General features: G+C 37.9%; 1 protein-coding gene across 1 annotated transcript in view; it reads left to right on the forward strand.

Annotated features, from left to right (window-relative positions):
- Positions 1–12,295, forward strand: part of SUGCT (succinyl-CoA:glutarate-CoA transferase) — a 347,492-nt gene that overhangs the window by 35,238 nt on the left and 299,959 nt on the right. The window contains exon 7 of the mRNA XM_074146556.1: positions 8,413–8,504. Coding sequence (XP_074002657.1) covers positions 8,413–8,504 — 92 coding nt within the window. The remainder of the gene's footprint in view (positions 1–8,412; positions 8,505–12,295) is intronic.

Below are 12,295 nucleotides of genomic sequence, written 5' to 3' on the forward strand. Positions count from 1 at the left end.
ATGTCTCCAGAGAAGGAGACTCCACCACCTCTCTGGGCAGCCTCTTCCAGGGCTCTGCCACCCTCAAAGTGAAGAAGTTCTTCCTTGTGTTTAGGTGGAACTTCGTATGTTCCAGTTTGTGCCCGTCTCCTCTTGTCCTGTCCCTGGGCACCACTGAAAAAAGACTGGCCCCATCCTCTTGACACCCACCCTTTGAGTATTTATAGGCGTTGATCACATCCCCATTCAGTCTTGTCTTCTGCAGAATGAAAAGACCCAAGTCCCTCAGCCTTTCCTCCTAAGAGAGATGTTCTAGGTCCCCTCATCATCTTGGTAGCCCTCTGCTGTCCCCTCTCCAGCAGTTCCCTGTCCTTCTTGAACTGGGGAGCCCAGAACTGGACACAGTACTCCAGATGGGGCCTCACCTTACCTTGCTCACTACTTACCTTAGTAGTAATAGCATGGAATGGTGGGCGGGTGGAGGAGTGCTAGTGAAGTAGGTGTGGGCACACAGAGGTTGGTACAGACAGCTCACCTCCGTATTTAGCTCGTTTCTCTGTAAGTTTTGCAGCCTGGATGGATTCTGGGGGAAAGCCACTGCTATGAGTAATTGACCTCACTATTTTAAAATTATCTTTTATGGTGTCGGTATTTGAAGGTGTAAGACTGGCTGTATCTGTACCAAGTGGCGTACAAGGAGAGAGTTTGTTACCTTAAGAGAATGTAGCAAGGAATATTTGTATAAACCCAAAACAATGGTGGAGAATCGGGTTGTCTCTCAGTCCCCTTACAGCGCGGGGAAAAAGTTTGAGTACTTAATCTGAATGTCATCGAAAAGCTTAAGCTTTTAATTGAAATTCTGTTTTCAGAAAATGGTCACCATGTGGCATTTGATTTCTGAGATCATGTTGAAGAGTTCCTCCACTTAAGTTGGGAAGCTGCTTCTGCCTTGAAATTCAGAGTTAAAGTTTAAACAGAGTTAAAGTTTAAACAAGTTAAGCCTCAGCTGCCTTAGCAAAAGAGAGTGATAGTAGCATCTCTTAGATAATTACAGTTTAGGTTATGGAGGGAAGATCTGCTTTCTTGTAACTTATATTTGGCATATCGAAAAGCTAGAAAATATAGCCCAGAAGTTTGCAGGCCTGATTAAAAGCCTGTTGAAAACCAGGCTTGAGTTGTTTGAAATGGTGTGTGGCTGCGTCCCAGAAGTGTGGTTGGTGTTTTCAGTGGGATCATGTGAGGCTGGGTACCCAGATCGCATGAGAATTGAATGAAGCTGGACAACTGGCAGAGGCTGCTGTTTGTCCCCTTCTAGTTTTTCACTAGCTAAATTCTAGCTGAAAGTTTTTCATTTGATTTAATAATTTTATTTTGTATTTGCCTTCCAATTTATAACACCTGATTTTGTTTAAAATACAGGGTTAGAATGTTTAAATCGGCATGTGTAAAAGCAATAAAGTAATTGATATACTGTACACGTTGACAATCATCAATTGGGAAATGAAATGCATTCATCAGACTGTTGGTCAGATTTTATGCCTGCTGACTTAAGGTTGTTTTTTTTTTTTTTTTTTAAGCTCCTTTCATCTCTTTTGACAGTTTGCTCTGACTTCACCTTTCCCGTATCGGTTCTGATCTCCTGTAAGCTTGCCTACCCAGGAAGTTGTACTTCCTTTTCCTTCTGACCAACACATGGCAAGCATTTTCCAAAAGTCGTTACTCGTTTTGCTAACATATTTGGCAGCTCTGACATTGCAAAGTTTCATATAATGTGTCTGTTAGATTTTTGGCTTTTCTCATCACAGAGAATTGCTTGTGTTCTTCTGCTTGTTTCATTAATCTTTATTAAGTAAAGATGTAAGCTGTCTTTAATTGAATGTTTTCTTTTGGCAATAGAACAAGTCAAAAGGTGTTTCTCATTAATTTGTTATTCAGCAGGGATAGCCATCTATCTGGATTGAATTTGTGACAATGTTTAGTCCCCATTTGTAGAAATGCCTATGTCGAACATATTTTTCTATGTTTTGCTCGGAATATCCTATACAGGCGGACTTTATAATGTCATTTGTCATGTGGGAATTGAGCTACAGGGAGTTGGTTTCTGTTGACAGCATGTCTCCGTGTTGGTTTTTCCTCTCCTTTTAGTACAATGTGTTTTATATTTGGTCTTATAAAGTTTTATCATGCTATCAAATCATGAAGAAGTGCAGAAATGATGGCTTTTGGTTTTCTCTAGCATGTGATACAAATATTTTGGACAAAGGTCTTAATGAGAAATGCTGACCTTTCTTTTTATGACACAGAAAATCATATTCAGACTTTCCTGTGGCAGCTAATTATAGGGCCATCATTAACTCGAAAGCAAATTGTATTGAAGAAATGACAGTAGTAATTTCAGGTGTTGCACGAGTTTTTGTCGCCTGGTTCCTGTGCTTTTAGTAATTTTTTTAATATTTACTACTTCCTTTGTTTTGTGGAAGATGCAAACCGTCGTGGGGAAAGCGTTAAATTTCATGAACTACAAATCAAATATACGACCTCCTGAGAAGTGAAGAATCATTTCTGTTAACCTTTGTGAAGATCCCAAACTAATCTAAGGTAACATATATAAAAATATTTGGTTTAGAGTGATGGTCCTTTAAGTGATGGTATTGCAACACGTTGGTGTCTGTTGATCGCAGATGCTTTCAGGCAGCTCCTAGTGGAAATGAATTGTTTTTGTACACGTGTTAGGAATCCTGTCACCATATCATCAAGATCTCCTAAGCAAGCAAACGGCGTGTCCAAATGTGTGTTCAGTACACGTCTTGGAATAGCATGGGATCTACAGACACATGGAACTTTGTCTGGGACAAAGTTGTTTATTTGGTTTGCCTGCTTTCTTAAAATTTATGAAGAGAGCCTGCCATAAGTGTAGCTAAAAATCCCACTGTCATCTGGCAAAAATGAAATAAAGCTATGTTGTAGCTGACATGGTATTATAAAGCTGGAAAGACACATTAGTCTGTTTTTCTAACAGAGTTCTTTTTGGAAACAGTTTTTGCTAGGATTTTTAAATTTAGTGCGACATTTTTGAGCATCTGACATTTGGCAGCTTCACCAATAACACTTTAGTGCAGTCTAACAGCTTTTACTGTTATTACATTTTTCCTAATCTTCAGCCTGACCTTTCTCACTTCATAATATTTATTTCTCTCTCTCAGAACAGAATCATTTAGGGTGGATTCCAAAGCAAAGTATGTCTCTCTTATGTGGTAAATATATTGACCATTTTAAAGTGGATAAACTAGCAGTAGTTTGTTATGACATGTTATTTTTTTCCCAAAGTTTTGTCCCATACGATGCCTGCAAATATTATCATTTTTCCTGTGGTGTGTTCCAAAGCTTGAGTGCCATCACATGGCACTTGCACACTAAGCACAGAAATGATTAGCTTCATTGTGTCTGAGATGACTTCTGTGTTTCAGACTAATTGGCCCTCCCTTTCATCAGAGCAGGAGTGTCCCACCAGCCCTAAAGAAGTAGCTAAGATTTATTTTACCATTGAAGAGCGTCTTTATTTTACTGGGACACTCTGACCCAACTAGAACTATCTGGGGGAAAGAAATATTTTCAGTTCTTCCTCTTTGTCAGGAATTGTGATGTATTAATAATGGTGTAATTTATTTGGATAATAGCAGCAGTCTCACTCTTAGTTTTAATTGGAATGGCTATACATTGCCAAGATTTATGGGAAATTTATTTGTCTCAATTGATTTTACCAAATGAATCTTCTGTCAGTTGCAATTAGTGTCCTACACAAGAGTTGCTTCTGTAATGCCCCCAGCTGGTGATGAGGATCTCAGTGATGTTATAGTTTACCATTTTTCTTGACATGACTATCTTTCAGTTTTGCTAGATAAATATTATTTTAGGCATTTTGAGTCTTCTGTTGTTGCTCTCTATCAAAGATTTGGCCATCAAACGACTGGAGGCTTTTATTTTAGAACAGCTGTGACCTGCATTATCCCATATTAGCTGCCTTATTTTATGAAACTTTATCATATTCCCCCACATACCGGGGGGGAGGGAAGTTACAGGAACAGAGATATATCCTTTTCTGTGTCACTTTAAGAAAGTCTCATTTTGAGTATTCATACACTGGTATGTTAAGCTGCAGACTTGAAGAGAAATGGTGGAGATCTTAGTTAAGAATATTCTTTCAAAATTTTCAGCTGCAAATTTATCTTTAACCACTTGGAAAGTTCTGAAAAACAGGGGATGCTAAATACAGCCAGAAAGGTCACTTTCTCCACTCTTGTCTAAGATAAGGATACAGGATTCCTGGTGGAAAGCTGTGCCGTTCGCTTTGCAAATGTCTACCATAAAGGCCCGTGTGCCCCTTAAGCGGATAAAAAGTAGCTGATGCCACTTGTTCTTTCATCCCCATCTCTACCCAGTTCCTTTTTCTTGCTAATGAAAAGGTAAAGACAGTAAAGGAACGCTTTCTTACGTAGACTGCAGGGTCAGGACAGGGGCGAGAAGAATTAGGAGTAAGTGACTGCTGAATGAGGAAATTGTCCTCTGGTGGGCAGCTGGAGTTTGTATTTCTGATGGTTTCAAATGTTTTCTACGCAGATTAAATAATGCAATGACAATGACAGGTTTTTAGGAGGCACTTGGAGATCTGACTGGGGGTTATAATGTCTTGTAACCAGTGTGGTTGTGAAACTGATGTACATTTTGTAGTACAGCAGAACAGCTCATACTGCAACAATTTTGAGATCTAGGTATGTGGGGATGTGGCAGGTATCAGAATAAATTGTGCCTTCCTAGTGCAAGGTGTGGAATAGGGATTTTGGGAGTCGAATACGGATTTTAGGGAGTGTGGTTTTTTGTTCTTTCCGGATTCCGTTTTACACAGATCTAAAGTTTACATGAGCTATGCAGCTCCTTCTCTAACTGAAACGATTTAGAAAACTCTCAGTTCTATCAATTTTTAAATTATTTTCTCTCCTCTGAAATATATTCCCCCAAATAAAAATATATTCACTGGATTTAAGGGACTGAAATTCTTGTACTGGTAGAAAAAGACCATTTCAATACTGACTGTAGCCTAAGGAGATAAATTCCACCAGAGGGCAGTTCAGAGCAAAAGTGTAATCAGTTGCCGCCTTTCAACTTAGGAGACCATCGCTGTGAAGTCTATTCTTTCCGTTTTCAACAGGGATTAGCTTTTTAACCTGAAGTATTTTCCATTGTATCTAAACAAGATAAGCCACTAACAACGTTATACTAAACAGGAACCTATATTTAGGGTTAAGAGTGTGTGATTGCAAATCTGCGTTTTTGCATGCTGAATTCAAGTGTGAGAGAATGCAGGGTATTTGGGCAAACATAAACTTTAGGTGGCATTTTTATATTTTTTTAAGAAGTTGTTTTATTTTATACATATATATACACACACATATAAATATGTATGTATTACAGTTATGGTGAGATCTCTGCACCAGGCAGAAAATTTTCTGAATGTAATTGTGTTCTTTTTCAAACACTTTGTATTTGTGTTCATAGTTATTTCTAAAACGTCTGCACTGGGTTGTTCCACTCACCTGTGTAGTTTACTAGAATAGTAATGTTCAGCCTTTGACTTTTGTCTGGATAACGAGATCTTTCACTTTTAGAAACGACTATTTCTCCCTTAATTCTTACAGTTAGATGGCTACCTCTTCTTCCAGGCATTTTATATGTCCCCAGTTCCTGGGGCAAACCATTTTCAATGACAACAGATTTTGTTGCTGCACTAGATTTGTCAATTCAGGTCAAAAGCAGAATTATATATATTTTTTTTTAATCTGTTGTGATCCGTGAAAACTAATTAAACACTCCTAAGAACCTCTAATTTTAACCAGAAAGCCATTAGATAATAATTTTTATTTTGAAACCAGGCTGTCATAATGTTAGAAAAGGACTTCAAAAATTGTATTTCTAAAACACCACTAGAAAAATGCGTGACTTGTTGCCTGTCACCTTTCCTGAATATAGTGTTTGAGGGATGGTTGTTTGTACTTATGACAAGAGCATTACAAAGCATTTTATAGTTGTTCTGTCTACATACTAAATGCTTAATTTTCAGATGTTTTCTGTTTATAAAAGCATTTGTGTGAGCAGATGTGTTGAGATGTCTTTTCTTTGTTAATAATTGAGGCCAGTACATAATTTCTCACTTAATTCAATATGCTTTTCACTATTCAATTTAACTTGTTTTGGGTATTTTATTTTTTATTGAGCAAGATTTTGTTTTTGAAGTGGCCCCACACATTTAAATGGTTTTAATGCTACAGTTCATTCCAATGAGCTAAGGGTATATGCCCGGTTAGAGCCCTTCAGAGCTTTTTTGGGTGCATCCACCATATTTTATTTCCTAATCCTGTTATGTTTGAAAATGAAAAGGCTGTTGTTTTCTGTAAACGTGTGTGTGTATGGAAGGAAATGTCACCAGTTGCTCTTGAGGGTCTCAGAGTCAGCAGTTGTCAGAGACATGATTTCAAATACAAGCGGGTAAACTAGTAGGGTGTTTTTTTTTTTTTTTATTTCTCTCCTGTGACTAGTCAATAATATACAGAACTGACCATAAGAAAAATGGTGAATCCTTTCTTCCGAAATCCTTCTTTTGATGCTACATTGACAATGTCAATGTGCTGGCTGAAGTACCCTCGTATTCCCTGTAACACTGAGTGTAGAACTTGAATTCCTCCTCACCTTTGCACAATGTGGATCTGCTGTCTCCAGGAAGATATCAGACAATGAAGATAATTTGTGAAATAATAGGGAAATCAATATGGCTAGTGGATATTGTTTTGCTTGGTATGATTTACTAAATATTAATTGGAGAAACAAAGTGCTTTAGCTCCGGTTTGAAGTGATCGTTATTCTGTTGCACTGTATATTAGAAGACTTTTATGAAGCTTGTACATAACAACATTGGTCCAAGTGGAGGAACAGAGGAAGATTATCCCAATGAGTAATGGTTTTTAATTGTGTGCTGTAATCAACAAAGCCAATGTTTAGACTGTCACGTCTACCAAACAGACTGTCTGGGTATAGAAAAGATTATTTCAGGAGAATCATTAAAAGGAACTTAGGATATTCAGGAAGTTTTATATTGCAGAATATGTTGATATATTTTTATTTTAATACTGTCCTTGCAATATAGAAACATTGCCTAAAAATTGCCAACCAAACTAGGAAACTTTTGTGTGACAAATATATCCTGTGTGCTCCTGTAATTAGGGAATTTCTCCTAGAGATAACTGAAAAGGGACAAGAAAGCATGAGAATAGCTTTTGAATTACACTACATATTTGAGGAGGAGAGACTCTTAAATCTGATTCTTAAGGGCTCTGACGGGTTCTGTTAGTTCTAATAATAGCAATCAAATGTGTTGCTCCTTCTCTGTTGACTTCTCCCCTCTGTGTTAGTGGTCACTGGCTCCATAAAAGAAAACCAGACTTGGCTCTTTGACCACTTAAGGTCATTACATTGTACAGGCCCAATGGTTTAACTGCCTCCAATTTCACCCCTAAATTATTAGGTTATACTGTGATTGACAGCAGTAGTCCCTGGCAGGGGAATAGGATTGGTGTCTGGATTTGTTACCTCTTCAGTTGATCCTGCAAGATCTCCTCAACTGGAAGGTATTGTGGTTGTTGTTAGAAGAATATGATGAGTTAAAGCAGAAAAAAACAAGAGAGCATCCTTCTGGCTACAGCTGTTAATTCTATAGCTGGACAAACCTCTATTTATGTAGTTCTAGAAAAGTTTTTTTATTTATTTTGCATTTCATTGTTGCTAACTCCTGGCAAACAGAATGTGTGTACTTGCTAAAGGGACAGCCTTGCCTTCTGTTGTAAATAGTGTTTGATTTTGAAGGTAGCTCTGTTTAGATGTGGAATAAAGTAAGAGAAATAAGGGGGGAACAATTCATGTGTCTAAACTGTAGTGTCATGATTTTAGTATTTTTTGTTGTATTCAAGATATTTTTATCTTGAAAGTGGAGAGTGGAGGTATAACATGGGCCCTGTTGGACAGAAGTTGGAGGCCTGTAGAGATACCACAGGGCTTCTGAAATGACATTTGAATCCTCAGCTGACCCAGCAAATTCAAAAAGGAATTCTATCTAAAGTGAACGAAACATAGCAGGGCCAGGAATCTGTCTGAAATTAAGATCAAGCACATCATCAACCCGCCCAGGATAAATACAACAGTTTACTCTTAAAAATGTGCAGGAATAAATAGAATGCAATAGCATTCATTGGCTGTACAATCTGGACAACTTGTGACCAAAAGCTGTTGAGAAATACTAGTTGATTCCTTTCTGTACTAAAATAATAATATGTGCTTATGTTGTACTTGTCCTTGATTGAATTACTAATTGTTCACATTCTGTTTTAGGCTATGGTCAGACTGGTCCAATGGTTCAGAGAGGTGGATATGACTCCATTGCAGCTGCTGTTTCTGGTCTCATGCATATCACAGGGCATGAGGTATGGTGCTCAACTTACACATTTAATAGAATTTTTGTGCCCTATACTAAAACTTGATGCTGCTCGGAGCAAGTTAGCCTGTGCTAACACCTGTGGTATGCATGCCCCTCCTGAGTCCAACAAGAGGTCTTAACTCTGTAAATCTAGGAAGATCATAGTGCTTTTGTGCTTTGGGTATCTCACTCCAGACTTACAAAGCCAATACTTGAGAGACAGAAAATGGAAGGAAAATGATATCCTAAATCTCCCGTGAATAAACTGACAATTTACGCTAACCTGTTAATGGCCACATGTAGTCACTTCAAGAGCTGTAATAGACACATAGTTCACACCAGGGTGATGGAACTGTACAAATGTGTAGGAAGTCTCACCCATGCTTGGTTGTTGATAGTCCCTCTTAAAAAAAGAGGAAATTGTGAAGCCATGCAGATAACTCTGACAAACTCTCTTTTCCATCATCCTGCCTGAAAATAAGAAGAGAGATGCCATTTGTGGCTCTAGAAGAGCTTTATGTGTTGCTATTCCCACTGATATTCCAGACCTTTGGTAGCTGCAGTGGTGCAGGAAGCATGACAGAAGTAGTTTAGTATCTGGATTCTGGGGATACATAGAATGTGTGTCTTCACCTCAGAAAAATGCTGGTCAGATAGGCATTTACTTCATCTGTCTTGAAGCACCTACAGATGTGGGGAATGTGGTCTCCAAATGTCACTTCCCAAGTGAGGTGGTGTTACAAGCCTGTTCTGTGCATCATAAACACTAAATGGTCTTCTGTGTTGATGCTCCTGATACTCTGGAAGCAGTAGTGTAGATCGTTAGAGTATGAAACTTGCATGCCCTGGATAAACAAGGAATTAATCAAGTTTCTCTATTTAGATGTTCATGTTTGAGTAGGTTGTTGAACGCTAACCATGCATGATCTGGACATAACTCTACTGTAGGATTGATATTCTGCCAACAGACTTGTTTTCTGCCAAAACCAATGGCAAACATCAGAACTGTGTGCTTGTGGCAATTATTGTTACCAGAGTCCTCCTTTCTGTATTAAAAAGAAAAACCCAAAATAAAAATGGTGAAGCATTGTTTGACTGAGGATGCTGAAACATCTTGTGCCTAGTGTCCTAAGACTGCCTGCCCCTTGCTGTCATGTTAATGATGCATACACATCGGATGTCCCATCTCAGAACATGAGAAGCCATGGAGTTGAGTGCAGTCCTTAAAGGTACTTCTCTTCAAATGTGTAATGCACAGATACACTAAGCAATGGTTGATCGCAGTAACTGTAGCGTAAGTAATTTCTGCGTTGTGACCCTGGTGCGTATAGAGTGAAGGTTAATACTTCCAGTACAGTGCCAGAAACTTCATGCATGTCTCAAAATATACCAAACAAAATTAAATGGGAGTATAAACAGGGGCAAATGTTGCTAGTATCACATGAATAAACGAAAATATGTTGAAAAATTGAAAAAACAGGACTCTTGTAAGCTTTTCAATGATACGTGAATGGCAGAAAATCCAAGTGTTATACTAAATAATTGCATGTAAGTTGTATTATAAGAGTAATATTCCTCAGTGGCCATTATGAAGATGGATTTTATTAAAAGATTGCGTTAAGATCTATGCTGGAAATCCAGATGTTTGCATCACCTCACCAGGACTTGAGGCAATGTAATCATAGGAATCATTTAATCATTGTTAGTAACGCTTCCATCTATTCACTGGGGGCTTTTAACAATTCATTCAAACTTGGTCCTTCTCTTGCATGATTAAAATAAACATGCTAAAACTCGCTTCTTATTTTTCTTTATTTGAAGTTGGTCATATATTATTTCATCAGTTACTCAAAACATTTTCTGAAGTATAGAGGGACAGTTCTGTTTCAAATACTTAAGTGGTCAGTGGCTCCAAAGAAGAAAATGTGCCTTCTGCTGTTTTAGTGAAAGTTTACTCAAGTGGCTTTAAAATCATATTGTATGTTTGTTTGAAAGTTACTTTTACTATTAATACATTGTTATTTTAAATCTTCCATGTTCTGCACTTATGCTCATGTGACTTGGTTGTGTTTAAAATTCCACAAGACTAGCTCTGAAAAAAGTAGAAAACCTTGTTTGAGTCAGCATGTAGGAAAGTGGCCAAAGTAAAGAAGAGAAGAGAATCTTCCTCACTTTTTCATGCTGTTTACCTTTATTAAACCTTGAATTATTTGTTGGAGTTCATATACTAAAAGTAACATGGTCATTTGAAGCATACCCTAGTAGACTAGGGTATGGGTTTTCTTTTTCTTAAATGAGATTGAAAATGCCAGTCTTACGAACTGGGAAAAAAAAATAAAAAAAAATAGAAAAGTTATAACAGATGACATTGGTTTTGTAGTGCATTTTGGTAGCTATAGATAATCAGCATAATATCATCAGTATAACAATGCTCGGTGGAAACTTCCCTTCAGTAAACGAGCCACTGGATGTGCTTGCAGGATGGTCTTAGAAGTTGTCAGCTGATGCAGTAGACGAATTGTAATGAATTTGAACAGCAGCAATAAATCATCTACATACAGCACTGAGGTGCTGGATTTGGAGGTATGTTAATAAATACTTACAGTTCCTCACAAAGCATTTTAATAATAGGATTCTAAAATTCAGGATTCAGTGGTTGCCAGTGAGAGGACGAGGGGCAACGGGCACAAGTTGGAACATAGGAGGTTCCACTCAAATATGAGAAGAAACTTCTTCACGGTGAGGGTGCCAGAGCCCTGGAACAGGCTGCCCAGGGAGGGTGTGGAGTCCCCTTCTTTGGAGGTTTTCAAGACCCGCCTGGATGCAGTCCTGAGTAACATGCTCTGACATGCTCTGGGCAATCCTGCTTCAGCAGGGGGGTTGGACTAGATGATCTTTATGGTCCCTTCCAACTCTAAAAATTCAGTGAAATTCAGTGAAAATTATGTCATGTGTCTGACATTTTTGAAATGGATAGAACTAATAGCAATATATATTCCATTTTCGCTTAGAGAAATGCCAAATTGTCAGTTTTAGTTTGTTCCAAACATCTGGTTTACTGATTTAATACCTCAGAAAGCACCTTACTGTTGCAGATCGCATAACTTTATTGGCTCTGAGGCCATGCCTCCAGTCAGGAAGGTCTTAATGCTAAGCCATGAAATCGGTATATTACTAGCACAGAATTTTGAGCAAAACTTAAGCCTTCGTTAAGTTTGTTGCATATGTAACATTCATTTTCTTCAATACTTTATATTTCGTGTAACACTGTCATTTTTGAGGCAGTAAAGAGATCACAGTGGAAGAGACGAAAGTTTCTGACTAAAATGTGTGTGTTTTATCCAAGTTATCTTTTTATTAAGGAGACAAAGATAGTGTAATACAAATGTGGAATGCAGGAAAGAGACACAATAATATCACATTTTATACTGTGAAAAAAACCAGTATAAAACTCTTGAAAGGGAGACAAGATCATAGGCTTTATAAATCTGATTTTTACGATCTGAGAGAAGATTCCTGCATAAAGAAATTCTGAATGGCTTCCTTTTTCTTTTTTTGCTGGAAATAGTTGTTACTGAGATGACTTAATGCTGATTACTTTGAAATGCTTCTCAGTAGAGTTCTGAACCTTGAAATCAAACTATAACTTCTGCAAAGTTGGGCACAAATGACTGCATTTGCGCTAGTGGTGTTTTTGTTGATTCTACAAAACGGAACACATTCAGCGCAGAGCAGAATGCTTTCTTTAAACCATGTTTTCATGTGCATGGAAACCTGCATGGAATTCAAGCTCTTACA

The sequence above is a fragment of the Numenius arquata genome, chromosome 4 (assembly GCF_964106895.1).
Source record: "Numenius arquata chromosome 4, bNumArq3.hap1.1, whole genome shotgun sequence".
Taxonomy (NCBI): Eukaryota; Metazoa; Chordata; class Aves; order Charadriiformes; family Scolopacidae; genus Numenius; species Numenius arquata.